We start from the raw sequence: 24944 nt of genomic DNA, 5'->3' as shown, positions 1-24944 counted from the left end.
AGGGCAGGCATTCTTACAAGAAACGATTCCCCATTCATCAAAATCATCATCTGACACCATGAATTTGATGAAATTAATCTACAAAATCACAAATATCGGACGAAAAGCGCGAAACTCGAAAGAGAAGTTCTTCACATGGACTGTCGATTACTAACCTTGTGTTCTTTCAGCTCCCCAAGCAGCACCTGCAAATATAAAGAAGTCAGATGATTCACTGATGTCACAAGAGTCATACCTGATCAAAATTAAGAATTTTACTTACTTCTGATGCCTTCTTACACGGCCCCGAAGACAGGAATCGAGCGATGAGGAAATACAATTCTGAAAAGATATGGAAAATTTGTCAATGGTTGGTCGACCCGCTTGGAGTTTTCAGCGCTCATATAGCAGTGAAAAAACTTCTACCTGACTCTATCGTCGAGACAGAAGCGACTGTTGATTCTGGTGTAGGCATTTTAGCCTTTTCACATTCTCACTGAACTCAATTTTCAAGAATTCAAGACGTAATTAGCGATTAGCCTCAGTCGCCATTTTGAGCTATTTTTGTCCATACGTGTGTAAGGCATTTGTCAGGCGGACTATTTTGGCGTAGTCATTCCTGATTCACGAGTTGGCAGTAACGGTCAACATTGCGTTTGAGCCACATATGAGGAACTATCATAAGTACATAACACGTACCAGGATGAATTACATGAACAGGTAACAAGAAACAAACACAATTTATCCAGTTCATGCGAAACTACTTTCTTTCGCGGAGGCAGACCGCTCGCTGAAGTAAGTGCGCTGACGTCACAAGCCGGGGTTGCCCTCAGTCGAATGTGAAACGTGAACTGGGAGTGATTATACTGGGAGGGACACGTTGTTGACAATATTTAGGGTGAGAACGTAAGTCTTCTAACAGAAGTTGTGCTTTTGTAATTATCATACTATTACCCCGATCAGACTGTCATTTCGTATATATTGTTTATTTTGCGGCGTTGCATCATGCTGATGACCTGCGACAGGAGGTTTCTGAATCTTGCTACATGTGACACATGTCATATGAGGATATTGTATCCCGATCTCCGCGAAATACAACCCAACTTCGCTTCCTTATGCATGCGACAAATCTCGCTTCTAACATTCACGCTACACAGCTGAAAATCGACCGGCTTAATAAATTCAACGTAAGACTCCGCAAAGATCTTTTAATGGAGGTCGATCATTAACTGTGATTCTTAAACTATTAGATCAATAGCCTTTGGTTAATTTTAAATACAGAAATAGAGATGTTCCCCAGTCAGTCTCAACATCAAAGTTCAGAGACAATGATAACCTTTGGCGAAAATATGAAGATCTGTTTATCTTTGCGTGGCATTTTAGAAGCTTTGAAGTACAAAATAGACAGACTATATGGATATAACAGCTGCATGCATGTTTGTCAATGGTATAAGAATCTGTATGGATGCATCACACCCTTGTAATGAAGAAGTTATTATCCATAAGTTTGTCTATTTTGAATAATAATCTGTTCATACAGTTTGTGTCCTTGAACTGTTTGCAGATGTGTCAAGTTGTAGAAAATGCTACAGTACCTACAAGGACATTGTTTGTTTCAGACGGATACTTTTAGAAAGTTATCAATAAGATTTGTATGTGAAGACTACAACTATGCAAAAAAATTCTTTTGATAACAAGTGTGTGGAAAGCAGTAAAGTTAATGCATACAATTATTTATTATGATTCAGAGTGGTACATCTAGTACATGTTTGATGGACCCGTGAAGGTCCTTAGGTAGAATAGGCCCTCAGCAACCCATGCTTGCCATAAAAGGCGACTCTGCTTGTCGTAAGTGGCAACTAACAGGATTGTGTGGTCAGACCAGGTGATTTGGCTGACACGTCATCGGTTCCCAAATGTGCAGATCGGTGCTATTGTTGATCACTCGATTGTGTGGTCCAGACTCGATTATTTACAGATCGACGCCATATAGCTGGAATATTGCTGAGTGCGGCTTAAAACTAAAGGTTTTGGTTTTTGGTTTCGGTTACTAATCTCTGAGTTTAAATCCTTATGTGTCTACACAGGTTTGATAAATTTAGATTTTAAGTTTTTGTATGCACAGTTTCTTTATGTGCCCAGTATAGATTTGTGTTGTTGCATTATACTTCAATAAGGGGTATCACTAAGAGTGGCATTCTTCATTTACCTCACCTTTTTCAGTAGGAAAACTACATTTACAAAATGCATTGCCTCTATCAGTCCTTCCAACCCTGAAATTTGTTCTAAATGTATCTTGTTGGTTATTATATGTGTTGCAAATATTATGGTGATTTTCATTGATATATATGGCATGTGCTCTGCTTTCTGTTGGATAACGCAGTTGGTTTCTAGACTGTACTCATTTAACATGCTGGATGAAAATCACCACCTTAAGTAGTCAGCATTCTTTATCTTCGAAACACCCATAAATGATGCTGATAAGAATGTTTATAAATTTTGTTATTTATAGCAAAGCATAGTTAATCAGCTACAGTTCCCATGGTTCGTTTAAAATTTTTCATGATGCGAAGTGTAATTTTGCATTAAGTGAGGACTTTGTTGTCATGCATACCTTGATATGTATGGATAGCAAACACTTCTATGTTTGTATCATGTTATACAGATGTCGTGGTTCCCTGAGCGGCAGAACCGGTCATGGTTGCAGAGAGTGTGTGCATCTGTGTTAAAGGCTGGTCCAGTACCCAAGCATGTTGGTATTATCATGGATGGTAACCGGCGCTTTGCTGTCAAGAACAGCATGGAGAAGGCTGAGGGACATCTGAAGGGATTTGACAAGCTTGCTGAGGTAGGATGCTTAAATTAAGGTAAAACGATTATCAGAAGTTTCAAACTCATTTTCCTAAAATGTACAGCCATACAAAAAAAACTTACTCAATTACATTTTAGCAAAGAGGCTAATAGTGCAGACTTGACTGACTGTCTGAATATATGATGACTGTTTCTTGCAGACACTGGACTGGTGTCTTGACCTGGGCATCTGTGAAGTGACAGTGTATGCCTTCAGCATTGAGAACTTCAAAAGATCCAAGGAGGAGGTTGACTGTCTCATGGAGCTGGCCAGGAAGAAGTTTGCCCGTCTGCTTGAGGAGAAGTAAGTACGTAGAAAGTATTCACAAACAAAGTAATCTGAATATTTAAATCCTAAAACAATAAATAGCAAGTTTATTATTCACTTTAATCACACAATACATAACTCAAAAAATGCCTGTTGATTGTACAATGCTGCTCACAAGGCACAGCACATCAACAGTCTCAAATGATGTGGTGGTAACTCGTGGCTGTAGTAATGGGAGATGAAGTCAGTTTGTTTTATTGTCATTGTGTAAGGAAATACAGGGCTCAATACAGCTGATATGATCTTAGGGAATAACAGCAAGAGTACTTTAGACCTTAGATGATCATCTGTGAACCACCTTGAAAGTACTCCTCATTACAAAATATCGTTAGATTGTTTTTATAAGAAATTTATGGTAAATGAAATTTTGGAACTTGTGTTGTGACTTCAGTTCACAAGAAGTGTGTTACATTGGTCAGGTGACTGAAGATAACCAACTTAGATCCATCATTTTCCTTGGGTATAGGTCTGAAATCACAGGTTCCCTAATCAGCTTCCCAAATCAGTGTATTTGGGGAGCACAGTCTACCAATGGTCTTAAGGCAACAGTTCGTCAGTGCCAGTTTTTATCTGCTGCTATGTGATTCTGTGCTGTAACACATTCTGCTGTTAAGATAGCTATGCCTGCAAACAACTGTGTTGCATACATTGCTGAATGTGTGAAAAGTCAGCATACATTTTGAAGTGATTCAGGATTGTAATGAAAATTTCACGCACAAAAGATTTGGACTATATATTTACTATATTATTTCTGCACACATTCTTACAAAACCTACTGCGAACACTGCATACTACTTTCCAGTGGATAGCCAAGTTAATAGCATGTTACATTCAAAGAGTTTGTTTATCACACCAAAGACCTGTGTACGAGCTGTTAAACATGTTAAATGACTAGAAGTCAGTTGACAGGAATGTGTTTTTTATGTCTTGTCTCTAGAATTACCACTGTCCCAGCATGTCATCAAATATCCAGTTCATAAACTGGTTTTTGAAAGAAATTTAGTTGTTTCATTAAAAATAATTGCTCCACTCATCCCTAATCCTTTTTGTCAATAGCTCCGTAATCCATTACAGACAAGTGGATACATATACTCTCACACAAAGTAGGACATATGACACTTACAGGACTTGGTGATTGCTGTACTTCTATCATATTTGTGGGAAACCTGATGTCAGATTTCCATGAAATCACTAGTAATATTTCTGAGAGATTACAGAGGATCCAAGAATTGGTTTGGATTTTTTTTAAAATATACTGATGTTGGATACAAAATCTAGTTTCTTGAAAGCCACTATGGAGAGGCCAATTTCATCACGTATATATCATATTCAGCTGCAGCAAATGCATCACTGAATTCCCAATACATTTTAGAATCGTATTACAAATGATCTTTGTCACCGATACCAACTAGCAAGATAAAATGAAATGGAAGATATTGGATGTGAAAACGAATGCTTTTCTCGAAAGACTGTGCTTATTTGAAATGTAAACAAAGAAAAATATCAGGTTTACACTGTAGTGTGTAGCATTTTTTTATATTCAGCCATCTATTCATCGTTTGCTTTGGCTTAATACAATAGAATATGCATTGAAAGAGTATCAGCAGGAAACAGGAAATTGAGAATAGATACTATAAAATGATTTTCATAATAATAATTCATAATAATTCATAATAAATTGTCAGAGTTTCTGTGCAGCATGATGCCGTGATTGATGCAAAATTATGCAGAACGACAACAGAAATTATCATCATATCTGGCTGGCTTACAATGAAAACAAATATAACATATTACAATACACACATAGTTACTAAGTCAGAATCATTCTGTTTACTTGTACCTGATATTTATGTACAAATGATGAATCAAAGGAAGGGTCCTCGCAAAATCCTGTGTACCTTTGGCAGCAAAGCTGCCATTTTGAAAGAAATCAGTCATCAGTAGTGATGTCATGCGTCAGTATTATGATGTATATTTTGTGTTGAGATTTCTATTTGTCATGTAACTAATTTCAGTATCTATATTCATCCTTGTTCAATATCTTATTATATGTGTATACAGGGTCTGCATTTTTATGCCCCCACCATAATATGCCAGGGGACATTTATGGTTAACCTCCATGTCCATCCATCTGTCCGTCCGTACAAAACAGGGAATTTACTCATCCTCTCCTCAGAAATCACTTCCTGGAGTTTAACATGGGTTTTCTTGGGACTCTAATGGTGTGCATCTCACATCTTGTTTTTGTGCTTGTTTTTTTTTTTTTGTAAGTTTAGAGACATTTTAACTTGGGTACATTTTGCAAAATTTCTCTATGAGAATAGTGTAATAGGGGATGAAGTGGGGGTGTATGTTATCCACTTCTTAAAAACTACTTTATGGAATTCATTGAGATTACATATATGGTTTATAGGGACTCTAAAGGTGTGCATCTCATATTTTGATTTTGTATTTTATTTCAGTTTTCAGTTTTAATGCTGTTTGAACTTACATGAATTTTGATGAATCTTGTTGTGGGAATCTTGTTGTGGGTAAAGTGTTATCCGAAGCCCCAGGTTTTCTTCCCACATGGTTACAATGTGTGAAACCCATTTCTGGTGTAGTCAGTACAACCATCCTCACTCACTTGCTAATTTCACAACATAGGGATTCCTCGTTTGAGTAGGTTTTACAGGATATATTGTCTCTAATAATGGCTTGGAACAAGTTGATGTGAAGATATTTCTGGTTTCAGGGAGCTCATCGAGAAGCATGGTGTGTGTATACGAGTCTTGGGTAACCTCCGTCTGCTGCCGACTGATGTACAGAAGACTATTGCAGAGGCAGTGGAGCTGACGAAACACAACAATAGGTAGGCCCCACACACTCACACACATATTCACACATTGTGCACTCTGGGTAATGGGCGAAATGAAGATCAAATCCTCATTATACACATGTTGTATGCAATATATCAGGGCTCCAGATACCTCTTCAACATCTGGAGTACATACTCATTGTTTCAACAGGACAATACTGGACAAGGCAGCCATCGAGGTGGTTCCTGAACGTCAACAAGAAGACCATGTACTTTCTTGTGACCAAGAAGGACGGAGGGTTCAGACCCATTCTGAATCTCAGACAGCTGAACAAGCTCATTGAGGTTCCATCCTTCAGAATGGAGACACTCCACTCGGTGATCTCCTCCGTAGAGACAGGGGATTGGCTCATGTCAGCTCATACACCCTGAGTTCAAGAAATACCTTCAGTTTGCTTTCAACGGGAGTTGTTTCGGGTTCTGCCCTTCGGCATCTCTACGGCGCCGGGGGTGTTCACCAAACTTATCTTGATCCCAGCTCAGCTATCCAGGTCACGGGGCAGATGTTGTCTTCTGTACCTGGACGATTGGCTCTTGAGTTCCCTTGTCACACGATTCCACACAGCAAGTGATGGACATCCTGTTGAAGCTCGGCTGGATCATCAATCTCAAGAAATCAGACCTGGCCCCTCCGCAGGATCGGGTGTTCTTGGGAGCATGGTTCAATACAGCGCAGGGGATTGTTTCCCCAGCTGAAGACCAAATTGTGAAAGTCCAGAGGACTGTTTCTCAGTTCCTTGAGTCCCCCAGGGTCACAGCGAGAACTTGGCTTCATCTGCTGGGCAATATGGCAGCTACAGTGGATGTGGTCAGGCGTGCAAGGTTGAGGATGTGACCCATTCAACAGGGGCACTAGCCCAGTTATGGTCCCACTCGGAGAGCTACGAGAAGGTACTTGAGACTCCTGATTGGTTGATTCCTCACCTACGGTTGATTTCTCACTCCCCTTAGAAACCCCGACACCTTCCCTCTCGATTCATACGGACGCTTCATTCACAGGCTGGGGGGGGCGTCGTGGGCGAACTATCAGTCTCAAACAGGAAGTCACCCTTCACATCAGTGTGTTGGAATTAAGAGCAGTCCACCAGGTGTACGAGAGCTTCGTGGAGTCAATATGGGGTCAACTGGTTCGTCTGGAGATGGACAACCAGACCGCTATGACATATATCCTGAAGCAAGGCGGCACAGTGTCTCCATCTCTCCTTCAGGAGGCTTGGCAGTTTCTGCTGTGGTGCGACCAAGTCGACATTCCCCGTTTAACTCCCGGGCATAAACAACTTTCGTGCAGATGCGCTCTCACGACATATACTAGCCTCATTCAAGTGGATGTTGCATTGGGGGATATTCAGCTCCTGGATACCGGATCCGAGGGCGATATCCAACGACGCCTTTCTGCTCAACTGGACAGAGTTCTGTGGGCATTCCCACCAGTTCCTCTGATCTCACGAGTCCTCTCGCAGCTGGCCGCACAACCAGCTTGACTACTTGTGCTTCTGGCACCCTTTGGTCGGCCCAAAGCTGGTTTCCGGTAATCATTAGGTTTCTGGCTCAGATTCCTGTACTGTTACCCTTTCGACCGGACCTTCTATCCCAGAACGGAACGCCACACCTGAATCCCAGGATTCATTATGACATGTCACAAATGGAAAAACTCATTTTGCTTCTTTTGAGGTTTATCTGGACATTAAAAATGTAAACTTGCAATTTCCTTAAAAGTAAATTTATTTGAAAGGTCACCTGCGACACAAAACACAACATTGTAGATTCCGATAGCTTTCGGTATGGACTTTCAGGAACAAATTATCAAAAATGCCAATTCAACTTATAATGATGGATATAAGCCTGTGAAGTTGCAGTTCAAACAATTCACAAATTTTCTCCCAGCACGGTGGGGGGAAAAGTAGTTTCACCAGCTGTGCTGCACATGCAAACTATGAAAACTTTAAATATATGAAAATTATGCTGATTGTGATGAACTGTCACTGACAAAATTCAATGTCTGTTTTATTGACACCTGTGTGTCGGCCTGTCTTTCTGCTAATGACAATATGCAATACACAACTTCAATCATTGACCACACGTAACCCCTATCAGCCTAAACACCCTAAACAAAATACGTTGATTCATGGCACAAGCAGCTGGGTTCTGTCCATGTGACATTATGTAATTACACAGACGGGCAGTAGTGATACTTATACACATGACCATGTCTGTGGGTTGCAAACAAACTGCATCCATTTTTCCCCCAATGACTGGATCAGACAGAAACCAGTCTTAACTGAAGAGCTCTGACTCTGATCCCACCACACCCTTGACTTGTGCTTTTGTTGCGTTTATTTGGGCATTTCGCGTACACCATTGGCAATTGTCATAGATACAACAATTAACCAACATGGTTTGTATCAAGAATGTCATGTGCAAGCTGGACATTGATATTCACAATTATGCATAAACACTCAAATGTGCTCCAAAAACGTTGATAATGAAGAAGCCACAAAATATTTCTGTTCAATGGATGTTTATTGAGTTATGAATTGTGATGTAAACATTAAACCATTGTTACTTATAAAACTAAAAGTTAAGTTTGGAAAATTTATATAGATGTATAGCCAGTGAGTTTGATTCTGTCTTTTCAAACTTCTGAGCACCTTATCTGCCAAATTACACCCTCTATCTTTGTTATCTAAGTCTCATTTGTAGGTAAATCTGTCGGCTTGACTGGCATGTATGGTTTTATAGACATGTAGGTATAGATTGGTGTATAGTTGAATTTGTCCAGAAACAAGCATGGTGTGCTGATTGTTTTGTTGACACGTTCCTTTCATATAGTGTTAAGATTGTTCTAGTGACAGTTCATACCTTTATGCCATTTTTTTGTGTTACAAGTGATCATATACTACCTTGCTTATTTCATGTTCATTTAGATTCAAATGGATAAATGTTCTGTGAGTGTTCACCACAAGCTGTGAAATGTTGCAATATTGTAAATACATGTAATTAGCTCAAATATACTCTCGCAGTTACTTCCCTTAACACGCACACTTTCGCTTGTGCCATGACAGTAGTAGGAGATTTTGAGTATATCATGTGGTAGACAGTATCCTAATTTAAAAAGGCATTACACACTGTTCATGTCAGAGAAAGGTGGTGAATTTTTTGGTTCCCACATGAATTTGCAAAAACAACATAAAAAATATTGAATGAAATCTTGACTATGTTCAATACATTTGATTCCAAATGTTTCCCACATGAACATGTCTCTGTCATACAGATCCTGAAACAAATACGGTGGAAGCTGTCCAAACCGGCACTCATTTGGACTGAAGAAATTATCTGGTTAAGATAGTATGCCAGATTGTAGAGCTGATGATAAATGTACAAGCCACCGATGGGACTGAGATTTTATGACAACTTGCCGGACTGGACAGCTTCCACTGTATGTCCAAGAAAGCCCATGCAAGTCTGAAATGTATGGCATGTCTAAATTTTGAAAGTTTGAAGAAAATTAAGTATGTCTCGGGTCTCCCTTTCATTATGCATTACCTTTTTATCATGCCAGACTAATTTATGGTCAGAAGTGCTGACTCATGAGCACTGTTAGCTCTCAAAGAGAAAACTCACAGACCCCCTCACAGGTGTCAGTGGACAAGTCAAGGCAGCTATGGATATGATTGTGAGAAGGTTATGTTGAACTAGAGGTTGCAAGTAGGACAGTGCATTCCACAACTCTCAAAGGTTTAAATTTAAAGGTGTCAGAAACTTTTGAGAAACACTTGACTTTTTTGTGGTAAGTTATGGTAGGAACCTTGTCAGGTATCTCATGGCTTGTAACTAACTTCAGCATAAACTGGTGTGCAGCTATTTGCCAGAATGGGCTTTAGCCTTTGGTGGTGTTTTCTTTCCCATGGGTATCTGGATGAGATCAAAAAGAAAATCTGAACTGGTTTGTGACTTGAGCTGCATCAGCAGGAAGGACATTTGCTGCTTTTATCTGAAATATGCTTGCAAATCATCACATTGGTAGAATTTAAATACAGTTTGTTATCTGGAAAAACACATCCTTTGAGGTTTGTTAATGATAATAAGTTTTGATAAGGTGCTTGTTTGGTCACATTCATCATTTTTGATTAGTAACACAAATCACTGATTTCTCCTGAGCATTGTTAATCGTAGGGTGTTCATGTGTTAGTCATTGAGCAAAAGATCTGAAAGTATGTAAGGCCTAAATTGTGTCAGATCTGTTCATTTCTAAATTACAGTATGGTAAAAATGTTTAGATGTTTATCATACATCATGTACAGTGCACTCTGTTTGATTCAGACATGTTGGGACTGACTGAAAAAGTTTGAATTAGACAGCACTACGAGTTACACAGAAATTTTCACATAACATACATGGTCTTCTCAGTTGTGGTACATCTATACAACTTTGTCAGTCTATGTAAACTTATCCTCAGTACTTTTCGTTACACTCCACTACTGAGTCTAACAAAACCTAGTAGGAGGTCGAGTCATGTAACCTTTGAGATTGACCAGTCAAAACACAGCGTACCAAATCAGGAAAGTGGACATTCGCACATAGCTTTTGAACTTTTTAATCAATCAATGGCTTGTTCGTTCAAGTTTTATTGGCCAAGATGACTTAGTGCTCAGTCCAGATTATAAAATAATGTTTTTACATGTTACTACATTTACTGGCCAATACTTTGGTCCGAAATCTGAAATAATGCGAGTCCTAAATACGAGTTTTCTTCCATTATGACAACAAAGAAGGATTACGTTGGGACCATAAGTTCAGTCTGGTAAAAACAGCAGTCCGAGTTCAAGTTGGACAGAGTGCACTGAGCATTTATCCCAGTAGAAGTAGACTCAGAAACCAGTCTAAGATTGAATAATTACCACAGCCACAAAAACATCAAATGGTCAACTTTGTCAGGTAATCTGAATAATGCGACCACTGATAGTACCAGTAATAAATTCTGTACAGAGGATCAAGTGAATGATGATAAATACAGATCTCCATCAGGGGACTGTCTTCTTGTTACTGGTTAGGTGAGGTGGAAGAATTTTACAAACATGTGTCCTTTGTAACATGGAAGTATTTTAAGATCACCTATCAGACAACCAGACAGTGTGAGCGATGCATATACATACTGCCTCAGAGTTTATTATCTGCAGTCCATCGTGGCACTAAGCAGGGAAATTGAATCACAGCAGCTGCAATAACAAGTGAGAAGCTGGACTTCTGAGTGGAAGCTAAAGATCAGTGTCCAGTTATGTATCAGTTATATAACAGAAATCTGCTATAATTTGCCAAAATGGAAGTCAAGGTACACCATTGAGAGCCTAGTCTATTTATCAGAAGTTCACAAGCATAGTCAGGTGCATTGAACCCAATGGCATCGGACCTCCATGGAAGGGAGGAATGTAGCAGCTATTTATACTGCAGTCTTTTTCAGTGCATTGGTCAGTAGTTGCAACAATTTGAATGTGGAGACTTCAGATTCGTATTTTAAATTGGCCAGTGATGCATGTCTTCTCACACTTGCATCCAATACAAAGCATATATGTGGGCATGTTATGATGGAATCAAGAACAAAGTGGAAATACTGTTTGTTCAGCTTGAGGTATATTTAGCCATGTTAGATGCCACCTCATTCAGCTGCTCTCCGCCATTGAGGCTGTGGCCAGTGCTATTTATAGCACAGCTCTGCTCTGCTGAGCATTATCTGAAATGCATGGGGTTCGTGAAGATATTGACTACAATGCAATTAAATACAATTTCTCACTGCATCGTACATTGATACCAACAGTTTGATTAGAGTTTTTATTTGATTTTGTGTTATGTTCTTAATTGTATTGGAGATCTAGTTCAGCTTTTGCCCTTGCCATTATCAGTGTGGTAAATTGATCCTTGCTGGAGTGTGTTATTGATTTTTAACAGTGCATAGCTGAACATAAGTCTCATGTTTGTATCTTTGACAGTTGCCATGGTAATTCTGAGATCTGAGTTGAAGTACTTAAAAAAAATTGTTCATCACATCTTTCTTTCCTTTGTATTTGATGTGTATAAGGCAGGGATCCTTTTTTCCATGCTTAAAGGGATCGAAATAACACGTAATTCGTGTGCCATGGCATGGTAAAAATATAAAGTGGCACTCTTGAAAGACATTCAATTTCCGCAGGGGGCTCGATTAAAATCAGGTGATACCTTATTTTTGTGGGTTAGTTTATAGATCCAGGACAAAAGAAGCAGAATTATTCCTGCAGTCATGACAGCGTTTCGTAAATCCAGGTCTCAACTTTACAGGTTTACATGAGGTTTACTGGTTTATTTAACAATGAATGGTATGGGCACGCCTATTTTCACAAAGGCATATCTGAATTGCATTTCTGTTTTAGCCATGAAGTATATGGTACTCCTCAAGCATCTTTGGTATTCTTTTTCTGGGTACGTCCTTGTGTATGGGAATACCCTATATTACCTGTAAGGGTAACTATCTCATCACTACTGGCCACCATACGTTATCAGACAAATCAAATTGCTGTGTATCTGATTTTCAAAGTGACATTTAGAATGAATTTTCTTACTATTTAACCACAAATATGCTTACACTGCCCATTCCCAGTGATAGTTACAGACTCAAGAACTTACTGACTGACATCAGAATCATGGTCCATCTCTCACTTCAGTGGTAAACATTTGAAATATAACTCACTGTTGCCAGCCTGAAGATACAATCTCAATCATCTCCGGGATTTTCCAGAATTTTCTTTTGATCAGGTTGCACTTTTTCAATCAAACAGTTTGTTATATTGTTTTAAAACATATGCACAAAATGAAGTTGTCAGTGAGAAACTGATGATATAATGGTAGAGAAAGCTGTTTTGCTATTGGACAATATTAACTTAAGGTGAATCATTTCCGTGTTAGGTAAAAAATAACAAAAGATCATTCTTGACCTGTAATTAGGTTTACATGTAGTGAGCTCCAACGAAAGATTTAATGCATTTCACAGGCACAAACTGCAGATATACCTTCAGCAGTAACCCATAGATGTAGGACATCCACCAAAGGTACAGGTATTCCGTTACTGGGTCTGTCCCTAATGCCGCCAGTATCCCATAGATGTAGGACAACCACCAAAGGTACAGGTATTCCGTTACTGGGTCTGTCCCTAATACCGCCAGTATCCCATAGATGTAGGACAACCACCAAAGGTACAGGTATTCCGTTACTGGGTCTGTCCCTAATGCCGCCAGTATCCCATAGATGTAGGACAACCACCAAAGGTACAGGTATTCCGTTACTGGGTCTGTCCCTAATACCGCCAGTATCCCATAGATGTAGGACAACCACCAAAGGTACAGGTATTCCGTTACTGGGTCTGTCCCTAATACCGCCAGTATCCCATAGATGTAGGACAACTGCCAAAGGTACAGGTATTCCGTTACTGGGTCTGTCCCTAATACCGCCAGTATCCCATAGATGTAGGACAGCCACTGACTGTTGTACATTGTGGGAGTGTTGTGAAGGTACATGAATGGCTTGATGCAGACATTGATACATTGTGTGCTGATGGCTTTCCCAATGTTTCAGAGCCATCCTGAATGTCTGTTTTGCGTACACCGCCCGAGATGACATGTGTACAGCCATGAGGGAGATGGTTGAGGGAGTCAGTAAAGGGCTACTCAAGCACAGGTCAGTTGATGAGGACGATAACATTCCATTGCTATCATTGTGAAGATTCCATAAATTTCCAAATCCCAGAAAGTGATTCCAACTACAGAACCTCTGATCCTGAGTCAGTTAGAGCACTGTCCACATGTCCAAAGAGGTTAATCCCATCAGCAAGCTGACATGGCTTGGATGTCATCTGCAGGATGACACCAAACATGTCCTGCAGCACTCACAAGAATTGCTCAGAGACCACCTACATTTTACTCAGTTTGATGATTGGAAGACTTATCATAGTAATAATTAAAATACTGTTTAAATTACCCAGTATCCATCTTAATTTAGTGAAATATGCCTTGTTTGATGTCGGTTATCAGGCTCACTTTGCCCTACTTAATGTTGTAGAAAATGCTAGACTTGGGTAGCATGTATGGATATGTACTGCATGGCATGACATGTTTCAGTGACATCTCTGAAGATCTGTTAGGGAAGTGCCTGTACACATCCCAGTCACGTCACCTAGATCTGCTCATCCGTACTTCCGGTGAAGTCCGACTCAGTGACTTTCTACTGTGGGAGGTCAGTGAAAAACCGTTAATCTTCCCATGAACATGATGGGAATGTACCTATCAAACATCTGTCTGTCTGTTAATATATTGCATATATTGGCACAAGGCGTGGTGATACCATGCCTGTATCTATTTTGTATATTATTTGCCGACTTTATGCAATGAGAACCCATTATGATCACAGATTATGGACCATATCCAAAGCAGTGAAGATTATCCATGTCAAAGAACAAAATTAATATACTCAAATTTGTTGCACTCTTTTAACCATTACATATGAAAGACTTATGGTTAGTCTTAAGCAGAACACCAAGTTCATTCTTAAAAAAGGTGTGGTTAATTCATACCGAGCAATTAAAAGTTGCCAAAAAGCCATCTGCTTCACGCTCATCCGTGAACGAAACCACAGACAGGTTACTTAACTATGTCACCAGAGCCCTGCAGCCACATCATCTGAGGTAGGATTTTCAGTTAGTTTTATATAAAACGTGTAAAAAGATCGCCAATTTGCTGGTTTCTCAGTGTCAACAAAGACATGTCGAATCGTTGTGTTGCCGTCGAATGCTCCCAGGTGTCAGGTGATGATGTCACTATGAACAGATTCCACTGGACACCTCAGTTTGTGCTAAATATGTATTTTTTGAGTGCAAAGCGCGTGTTTTGGAAGCCTGTACATATTAAATAGGGTGGTTCATACCAACCTCGTTTCCAAGATAGAAGATGCTATTTAGATTTCTTTTCATCGTGTTAGAAAAATCAAAACTACTTACTAGTTGTAGTATATGATTTGTTGACCAAAAGGATTTTCCAAGACAGACTTGTAACATAATGATATCTTCATTCAGCGAGATTTTGGTAGAAGTGACAATAATATTGTAAGTAGTATCATACTGACTCCCATCTTGCTTCCAAGAGTGAACTTGTTATGTTGTATCCATTTTAATGCAAAATCCTATTGTCCATCAATCAAATACATATTTTGCCACCAGTTGAAAGTAGTTTCGATTTTGTAACTCTGTGAAAACAATCCTGAATAGTATGTGAAAACAATCCTAAATAGTATGTATCCTCAGACTGGCTGATGTTTGTGAAAGGGTGCCACCATTTTTTTAAATCGTGGTGTCACAGTCTGAAGTCTGTTTGAGAATCAATTAGATTATGGTTTGTTTTCATCAAGTTACAAGATCAGAACTACTTCCTGCTGGTAGTTAAATCTTTTTGAATCATGAGTAAAAAAAACTCTTCTAACAGAGGTACAAGAATGATTTATGATCATTATGACAACATGCGATTTTGACAGAATCGTCCATGAAAATAAGTTGTGTCTCAGAAAGTAAGCAGAGCAGGCAACAAGATTAAATGCTAGTAGATTGTGAAAACATAGAGCTTTCATTTTCCAGAAAAGTTGTCATGTTTGCAGGTTTAGGCAAACCTATAAGATAATCTACCCCTGGAAATGTGCATGAATACTACAACAACCAACACACTTATGTCTCACATTCCGTCATGAAGGCACGCCACTCTGATTGGTTGAAATTTTGTTCGCGGGAGAGAATTGTGCACTGTTGTAAAAGAGGTTGATCTAAAGCAATCAAATGTGTAAGTGAGTCGTGTTAATGATGGGGTTTCATTTATAGCAATGTCAGTAAATGATTTGTGTATTTGTACCCCCTAGAGTATATGTGATCTTTAAGATATCTACGGTCACCTTGATTATCATTAGATAATGGTTATGTAAACCATCGTTAACTCACTGTCCCCACCATGCATATGTTTCAGAGTAGCTATAGTTGCTTGGCCTTTGTGAAGGTATTGTGGCCAGAGTTCAGCATTTGGCACCTCTATGGTGCCGTCCTCCACTACCAAAGAAGTTACCAAGCAATCCAGGTGGGTGCAGAGTTCCATAACCACCTAGTTACAATGTACTCGGACAAAGAGAGATTCAAGCACCTTGACAGTAATTACAGTACAGTGTATAATTGATTTGACTGGTCTATTTGCTGATGTGCTAAGATTGTGCTAACATTGGTTAGTTTGTGTGTCAGTTAAATACTGCCACACTTCCTCTGTGTATTAATGGTGGTTCGGATTGGGCAAAGTTCAGTGTAGACAGGAAATCCTTATTGTGCAGAACTCTGGTTCATATTGTAATAGATGTGTATTTTGACAGAAGTCAGAAAGATCATCTTTAGAGTTATCACAGCTTAACACACTCATCATAAGTCAATCAAATATAGAAAAGTGAACAAATCATCAAGTTACTGTGCTAACCTGTGTGTGATCGAGATGCAACATGTGTAACATAAAACTAAACGCACTGACTCACTTCACATCCTTGGCATTGTAAGTGGTTGGGTGCCGCACTAAATGAGAAGTACTAGCCCAGCATGTTCTCTGTTCAAGTGGTATCTCAACTATAACCATAGGCATAGTCTGGTGGCTACTCCAACATTGGCTCCGTATTTGTCATCATCATACTTTTTAGAACTCCCACAAAGAAAGTCAATTCTTTTGAGGATATGAACCGTCATATATTGGGTCAAACTGTCATTGCCTTGTCCTTCATGTCTCTGAGATACTAACATACTTAACAATAAACAAATACATTCCCAAAAGAATGATCTAGAGTGATACACTGTTACCATGTACATTACTGTAAATAAACATAGTGCATCTCCATGAGAATCAAATACATTCCCGTAATATGTTACAGACTGGTGAAAAGGTCATCTTGCTTTCACACCCCACAAATGGTTGATATTAGTGACTAGTATTCAGGTGAAATTCTGTGTGTTGGGTTAGTATTTTGCACAAAGTAAATCAGGCATATGTCAACTAAACAAAGATCTACATCAGATCATTTATGAAAACTATGTGGTTGAGGTTATTCAGAAGATGTCAGTGCTGTAGAATACAACAGCTGTTTAAGCAACACAATAAAAGGTCAGGAAATGGTTCTTCTATAATATATAAAATTTGAAGATGCAGTATGTAACACATCTGTTTTGTTTTCACAGAATGCAAAGCTGAACAGCGCCATAGAACAAGAGCGCATCCTGCGGGAGTCTGACTACCAGTCCACAATGCAGCAGCTATCCTCACTGGGTAATGCCAGTGGCGTCACATCCCAGGGTCTTGTCCACCAGTACACAGCAGAGAGACAGACTAGAATAGAAGCATTCCTCCATACACTGCAGAAGAAACGTGACTCTTACTTCCATTCCCTGGTCAACCAGACTGCAGTGCCCTGTGGGTCATAACGCCACAGACATGTAGGACTGAGACAGTAGCTGGTGGGGGCAAGGCTCATTTATAGGGTGCTTCATCTCTGGCTTCATACAACATTTCAGTGTTCTATGAAAGTGGCCCTGACTGGGAAGACTTTTTATAGTAACTAAGTGAGTACTGAAACTGATTCAGAGGTGAATTGAACCTTTTACTAAGGTTAACCATAAGTCTGTGACATTGCTCTAAGGTTACCTTAGTGACTTATGATCACCTCAGTGCTTTGTGAAAGGATGCCCAGGAATGTGATGTTAAGGCTGATGTACAAGGGAGATCACTCTGGGTTAGCATTTTTTGTCAGCCTTAGTGTTGACCTCTCTTGGGGGGATCTTAAAACTGACTGTGAAATGGTTTGTGACAGGCAGAACAGCTGAGAATGCATTTGTTTGTGACATTCAGGACATCTTGTGATGCTATGTTTACCCTTTATGTAAGTGTCCTGGATATTTATTGTATTTAGTCATATGTTAACAAGAACTACTGTGAGAGTGCTTTCTACAAATGAACTATTTTATGGTGTTCACTAGCAAATTGTGAAATAAATAGGTTTGCTTTTGCAGAAGCCAGACAGGTTGTTTGGTTGTTGTTTATCACCACACTCAGCAATATGTGTGCTATATTGTGGCGATCTGTAAATAATCACGTCTGAACCAGGCAACCCAGTGATCAGCATCCTGTACATTGATCTACACAATTGGGATGTGAGTCTGTTCTTGTTGTATATAAAGATAAATGGTGGTGTGAGGAGGTAGTGTTTGCAATGAGTCTCTGTATCATAAATATTACATCAATAAACATGGTGACCTGTATGTGAAATCTGTGTGGTACTTGCCATTAGCTGCTGCTGTTGCCGACATCTCATGAAAGTGATAATAGTTTGGCTTGAGCACTGTTTGGAGGGACTGGAGAACTGTTTGAACGTACAGGCTTTGGAACACAGGGTTTGTGAGGATTACAGATTTAAAAGATATATGTATAAATTTAAGAAAACCCCTGACTCAAAGCGGTTCCTAGTACAGTACATCAGGACATCACAATGTTTGTACAGGAAGTATTTCCAGGCAGGGGTCATCTAAAGAGAAACATTTGTAATCTTTATCCTCATAAAGACATGAAGTCCTGTGCCCTGGAACACTAAACCTTATTCTTTGTGTTGTGAGGAAAATGTAGCTGTCATCTTCAATGACAACTACACAGGTATTAGTGTGGACACTCACAAAGTGACATGATTAGGGCCAGGTGTCATGAAGTTTGGAAGATAAACAAGTGTCTGCAAGATATGCCATCAACCAAGATAGTGAAGTCAGGTTTCTAATTTGTTATGACACTACGAAGATTCTTGCATTCTGCAAGAGTAATTAAACAGCACAAAGTATTAAAAACGAAAACATCTCCAAGTACTCGATAAACATGAAAAAGCATTTGAAGAACGTTGACACTTTTGACTTTTCTCTATGACTATTTTGACATTTTTAGTGGCCATTTTGGCCTGTTCCTTAACAGAGTAGCCTATATTCCAACAGTACCACAACGGGTTGGATGTGACACAGGAGCCAATATTCCGGCAATTCTCCCTAGTTATGTATAACTGTAAATCATTTCACCCCACCCATTTATGGGATCAGGTGTAACAATAACTACATTTTATGGGCGCTTCATGTTTTCAACGAATAAAGTGAAATTGAGATTGTTGAAGTTTAGATTTCCAAATGAACGTTTAAATCTCAGAACTGAATAGTATTCAACTTGAAATAACATTTGTTTACAAACGATCCTAGATTCAAGTCGCGATTACCACCATGTGATAACAACCCAGTACTAGCGATTTGAATCTATGGTTGTTAAACAAGTATATCTGGACTAATCTACAGTCCCATTGATATCCGATATCGTATTTTCCACGTGGAGGACCTTGTTTAGCTACACATTTTGTTTGGTCTGTTTTGTGAACCTTTGTTCCAGCCCGAAAGGCAAAGTCAAAAATACCTTTAAAATTATAATGAATACGGCAACTGTTCATGAACCCAACTGGCGCTTCAGCAACCCATGCTTGCCATAAAAGGTGACTATGCTTGTCGTAAGAGGCGACTAACGGGATCGGGTGGTCAGGCTCGCTGACTTGGTTGACACATGTCATCGGTTCCCAGTTGTACAGATCGATGCTATTGTTGTTGGTCACTGGATTGTCTGGTCCAGACTAGATTATTTACAGACCGCCGCCATATAGCTGGAATATTGCTGTGTGCGGTGTAAAACTAAACTTACTCACTCCCAACTGGCGTTCTTGTTAGGCATCAACATGGTGACATATCTCAGTTGTCACATCTCCGGCAGTACCAGATTGAGTAAAACCTGCTCGTCTCGTCAACGTACGGTTTCATCCGTATGGAATATTACAATATATGAATTATTTCACGGGATTCATTACACAGTAGCGTTTTGCAGTACGAATATTTTATCAAAATGTATTAATGACTGCATAAGACCGCATATTGTGTTAGATGAGCATATTTCGCTAATACATCTTCCTGCATGACATGTATACCTTGATTCCTGATCAGAAAAGTCAAACATTACCTCACACTTTTACTCGTACCAAAATAATTCATTGTGCTCGAAGTATTTCCTTTGTTTGTCACAGTGGCCCTCTCTGCAATGTTAAATCCCTAAATACATTTATGGATTTCCTCATGGCCAGGAATCTGACTCTCTTTTCTCTGGGTCTCCCTTTTCAGTTGAAAACGAATTGCTCGTTCCTTACAGAATTAAATGTGTTCAGAGACTATGGCAAGGGTGCTCTGCGGTACATTAGATATATGTACCCATTCATTGTTATTCTTGCAAAAGCACAATTCTCCCTGACTATGGAAAAATTTGTTTTTTCCTGTCATTTCTATACCAGCTCCACGACACGTTATCATTAGTTGCGCATAAACACGTGTAGCTGTGTATTTAAACTAGACACGAGAATGGAGACTGTTGGGGTCGACCATGAGTCTGTACTTTTAACTGATGTTTTTTATAAACGATGTCACTTGATATTGATGAATTCATGAATACAAGATTGAACTCGTATGCACAGTTTAAACCTTTATATTACCATTGAGTACTCACATGCATGTGTCTGAAAGTGTATTTATGTACCACAACACTCCACATCTGAACCATGGAGGTATATATGTACGTGCATGTGTATACATTAACGGGAGGGTTATCAAGTAAACCTGACGTAGTTCTCAACAGGGAGAGGTTAACAACCACAACTAATAATCCATGATTTCTGTCCGATACACGTTATCAGAATTCAGAATTAAGTGAAATTGTGACGCCATATATTTCGATGCTTTGAAACAAACTACTGTAATTATGAACAAAAGATAATATCACAAATGCATCATGTTCTGAAGATGATTGTATTATTGTCTCCCTAATATAAATAGATAGCTGTTCCGCCGCTAGGGTCGCGTTGATCTTTTAGCGCGAGGGTCTTACAGAGAACATCGAGTCAACAGCAGCCGTCATCGTGGGTGTCTGTGTCCTCTGTGCCCTCTATACTTAACATGGACATCGCGGCAGGGATTTTGATGACTCCTGAGTCCGGGCTGTCCCGTGGGGTAGGGTCGTGTTTCCAGATGGTGGGGTTTCCACTCTCGTCCAGCTGGATGGTGACGGGTTCGGGGAAGATGTCCTCCTCCTCCTCGCGACGGTTGGCCAGTTCCTCTGCCGGGATGCTTACACCACTGTGACCACTTACTCCCGACTTGGTGGACGTTTTGGATCTTTCGCGGCGTTTGTGTGTAATCACTTCTTTCTTGGGGCTGAAAGTCACCACGGTTTTTTCTGAATAATCAAAGTCTGATGCTTTTGATTTGCTCAACTTAGGTGGGACAATGGTGGACCCCCGAACATCCAGCCCTATACTTAGGGGGTCATGCGAGTGTCTGGATGCTGGCCTCAACTCCGAATCGTGAGACATTCCACTTGTTGTTTTAGAGTCACTGTCTGGCATGTTGCTATCTGCCACTGACTGAACCACTTGGGACTCGACATCAAAATACGTAGATGCCGCGGTGTTGTTACGGGCCACAACCCCACTGGCGACAGTACCTGCTGACCTTGACCCGCTCATCCTGGTTTGAAGTGCTTTCGTTATGACGTAATTTCGATACGTGTCAGCTGAATCTTGCTCCTTGTACGTGTAGCGTGGTTGTGGAGAGACACATGGGGTGCGGATCCGGGTTGTGGAGAATGGTCTGTATTTGCCTGTCTCAGACTTCATCGGACGTTCAGTCCTTTTCCTGAATGTGACATCATGATTCCTTACCAGTCTTATACACTGACGAACCTGCGAGTACAGGCACGCCTCCTGTCCCCGGGATCGACTGTTCTGAGCTGACACATGCTTCACTTCAAAATACTGCTCACCGTCCTCCTTGGTACTGGTAGCATGGAACGCCTTCCTGGACCGGTGCAATGACGTACCTTGAACCCTGGTTTTACTTGTCATCTGGCCAGCACTCTTCCTTTCATTTCTCACCCTCACAAATCGTTTTGAAGGATTAGATTCCCCCACCGACCATGGTCTGCCCTTGGATATCCGCGGGAATGACGTTTCCTTGAAGCGAAGCGGTCTTTCATCTGGACAGTATGTATTGATATACATAGGATCTCGGACGTCTTTCTTCTTCAGCATCTGTGACCAATGGTATGACCGGAGGTTGCATGACAAAGCTTCAGATTTGCTCTGGGATGACCGGTGGGTGTCAGGCGGGCTTTCCTTGCCTTTCCGCAGGGCGAGCACCTTCGGGCCTGCCCCAGGCAGAGACTCCGGCGCTATTACCCTCCTGGGAGTTTCTCTGGCGTTTTCAAGTCGACTGATGGGTCCACACTTCTGCTGCAGCTCCTCCAGAGCAGGCGCCCTGACCCCAGTGGGAAACAGGGTAGCAGACAGTAGATAGTCAGACTTGCTTGTTGTGTCACGGCCAAAGCGGTCTCTCCGGCGTCGGGGCACAAGTGTCTGGAAGATGACAGAATTGGCGTTGGTGTCTGGTGACTTCTCCAGATACTCGTTTGAGAACATCACCTTCTTCTCCACGGCCACCGGCATTGTTGTGGGCAAAGAGTGACGAGGGTGATACGTTGAGCCGGAACCACGTCTCGTCAACACTTCATCAGGTACACCTTGTTGTATGCGTGAAGGGAGAGTATCACGATATTGGGCTACCTGCAATAAAGAAAATTAAATTAACAATTTTACCAGGAAATATCACCAACATCATGGATTCCTTCACCTGCAGTACCACACACTAGGAACGATTTAAAATATTAAATACACATTATCTTTCATCTGCAATTCGAACGATTTATACAATGAAAAATACTTACCCTAAAGCGTTAAGCTGTATATAATTTGGTACATATGCCACTTCTTTTATACAACATGTGTAGTGTATATAAGGGATGTGAAGAAGTAATATAACTTTCGATCATCGCTGCCGTTTAACCCTTCATATTGCTAGGTTTTGTGTTGTTAACATACCAGTTCTACAAACGGTCACTGGGCGATCTCACTTTCATTTCAGACATCTTTTATCTGATTGAAACATTCGCGTGCCTGGCAACAATTATACATAGCAATATTGTAATTAGTGAGATATTATCGTCGAGGTTACCGGAACATGGGTTAATCCATCTACTCTCAAATGTAGTTTCTTACATGGCACTCGCACAAAAACCTCTTGACAAACGGCAAAGGAATTAACCCTAATCCGATATTGAGATTTCACCCCTTGCCTACAGCCATTCTGCCCAGTGTTTGACATAATATAGTACGTCTGGCCAGCCATGAAAGGGCTTCACAAAGCAACCCACCACTGATAAAGTACCTCCGTGAAAAGCGTGTTGGCTGAAAAGGGTTTACATATTTAAAATCTTTGAATGAAACTCAACACCTCCAGGACACATCCAAGTGTAGGGACGTTGGGTTTTTTTATCACGCGGGTTTACTTACATACGTGTTTGTGTGTTTGGGGGGAGTTGTTTGTTTGTTTGTTTGATGGGTGGCTGGCAATTTAAGTGCGGTGAATTGCAATAATAAACTACACTGGTTTGGGGGCTCTTTTATTATCTTGAAGCTTAACTCTTATCCACAATCAGAGATTCCAGTACCAAGACCAATGTTCACACCCGCCTTATAAAGAAGTTCTGCTACTGAAATAAGGGGCAGCTAACAAAGACAATTACTAGTCACGAAGATTGGGTGTGTGACGAATTAGCCGGTTCTTGATCTGTTAAACAACAGAACTGTATATGTCATATACAAAGGCTCTGGTGTACCTCAAACCGTTACAGCGTCAGCTACAACTGATCAATGTATTACAACATGTAAATCTGTAAGGCAGATATGTATTCGCAGTAAACACGCACATCCTAGTATAGGACATGTTTAAACCAACAGTATTCCGATAAAAGCTCTGTACTCACCTGACTGTCGGCCACCAAGAAGAATGTTGTTCTGGGCAGCTGGATGATAAGTTGAGTCCTGAAGTTAGGGTACAATTAGTACATGAAATATGGGTTGTTTGTTTAGTGTGGTAAGCACACTTTTGACATACGAACACTGAAAGGCCTCCACCAAGACGCCAGTGATATATGCCTCGGCAGTCAATACCCGAACTGTGCTATAATCCTGACTCCGGATTACCAGCCACTCTCGTCAGAGTAGGATGATCTGTGGTGGATGTCTGGGACTCCGACTCGTTCCCGCCACAGAACTGGTGGATATAGCGTGCACTAATCGGGTTATCCGCCCCCGGCCGGGTGACTGTATACTGATCCCCACCACTCTTGATGCATTGTGAATGTTCAGGCACAATCAATTGTAGTGTGTGTGATCCTCTATTGTTTCCCAGAGCCTAGAGAGCGTGTCAAAGTGGCTCTACGTTGGTAAGAGGGTGTCATTTTATTTTCAAAACAAACAGGTAAACATTCTATAGGTTGGTTCACCAGAAAGCTGATATGACTCTAAACAATCCGTGCATGCACTTCTGCTGTAGAAGCTTGAAATCTGAGGTTAGGTGACAAATAAAGTGCAATACCTAGCACCTAATCCCTGATATCTTTCCCTTCTGTAACACCGACGATGTATATTCCGCATGTGAATGATTTCTTATCATGTACAGGTGACCCGTATTGACCAGTCTGGCTTCGACACAACATCAATCAGAGTACTAAGACCCGTACTCACAAGGGCTCCCTATACTGGCGCATGATCGGACAATTAACTCGCCGTTGTTGTATATCACAGGGGAGAAAACAATCTGTTATGTGGAGAGTGTGGCTGCCCTCCTTCTGTGATATTTGACGCGTGTGGTCTGGTTGGAACTACGTGATCACTACC

General features: G+C 40.5%; 3 protein-coding genes across 4 annotated transcripts in view; 1 reads left to right on the top strand and 2 right to left on the bottom strand.

Annotated features, from left to right (window-relative positions):
* LOC137287482 (bromodomain and WD repeat-containing protein 3-like) overlaps window positions 1-559 on the bottom strand; it is a 35156-nt gene extending 34597 nt beyond the window's left edge. Inside the window, exons 1-3 of the mRNA XM_067819815.1 lie at window positions 406-559; window positions 263-321; window positions 156-185 (exon numbers count right to left, since the gene is read on the bottom strand). Of these exons, the coding sequence (XP_067675916.1) occupies window positions 156-185; window positions 263-321; window positions 406-454 (138 nt within the window). The 5' untranslated portion in view covers window positions 455-559. The remainder of the gene's footprint in view (window positions 1-155; window positions 186-262; window positions 322-405) is intronic.
* LOC137287484 (dehydrodolichyl diphosphate synthase complex subunit DHDDS-like) lies at window positions 128-18353 on the top strand. Of its 2 annotated transcripts, none has more exons than XM_067819818.1 (8): window positions 128-877; window positions 2645-2827; window positions 2991-3133; window positions 5892-6008; window positions 13614-13715; window positions 14156-14270; window positions 16040-16147; window positions 17278-18353. In XM_067819818.1, exons 2-8 carry the CDS (start codon window positions 2645-2647, stop codon window positions 17518-17520), a joined length of 1011 nt encoding a protein of 336 aa, XP_067675919.1. In that variant the 5' UTR covers window positions 128-877; the 3' UTR covers window positions 17521-18353. The 2 variants fall into 2 exon arrangements, with proteins under 2 accessions (XP_067675919.1, XP_067675918.1); XM_067819817.1 differs by having other exon boundaries at window positions 760-885.
* Window positions 18354-20942: 2589 nt separating this feature from the next.
* Window positions 20943-24401, bottom strand: LOC137287459 (uncharacterized). Its single transcript, XM_067819768.1, has 2 exons — window positions 24029-24401; window positions 20943-22769 (listed from the first exon to the last, which is right to left on the bottom strand). Exon 2 carries the CDS (start codon window positions 22650-22652, stop codon window positions 21051-21053), a length of 1602 nt encoding a protein of 533 aa, XP_067675869.1. The 5' UTR covers window positions 22653-22769; window positions 24029-24401; the 3' UTR covers window positions 20943-21050.
* Window positions 24402-24944: the final 543 nt, after the last annotated feature.

This window comes from Haliotis asinina, chromosome 6, assembly GCF_037392515.1.
Source record: "Haliotis asinina isolate JCU_RB_2024 chromosome 6, JCU_Hal_asi_v2, whole genome shotgun sequence".
NCBI lineage: Eukaryota > Metazoa > Mollusca > Gastropoda > Lepetellida > Haliotidae > Haliotis > Haliotis asinina.
Note: the sequence above shows the minus strand (reverse complement) of the source record. Positions and strands in the feature narration are given on the sequence as shown.

Coding starts and splice junctions, on each gene's coding strand:
- LOC137287484 (XM_067819818.1), top strand. CDS start 2,645: ATGTCGTGGTTCCCTGAGCGGCAGAACCGGTCATGGTTGCAGAGAGTG. Junction 2,828..2,990: donor GATTTGACAAGCTTGCTGAG/GTAGGATGCTTA, acceptor TGTTTCTTGCAG/ACACTGGACTGGTGTCTTGA. Junction 3,134..5,891: donor GCCCGTCTGCTTGAGGAGAA/GTAAGTACGTAG, acceptor TTCTGGTTTCAG/GGAGCTCATCGAGAAGCATG.
- LOC137287459 (XM_067819768.1), bottom strand. CDS start 22,652: ATGCCGGTGGCCGTGGAGAAGAAGGTGATGTTCTCAAACGAGTATCTG.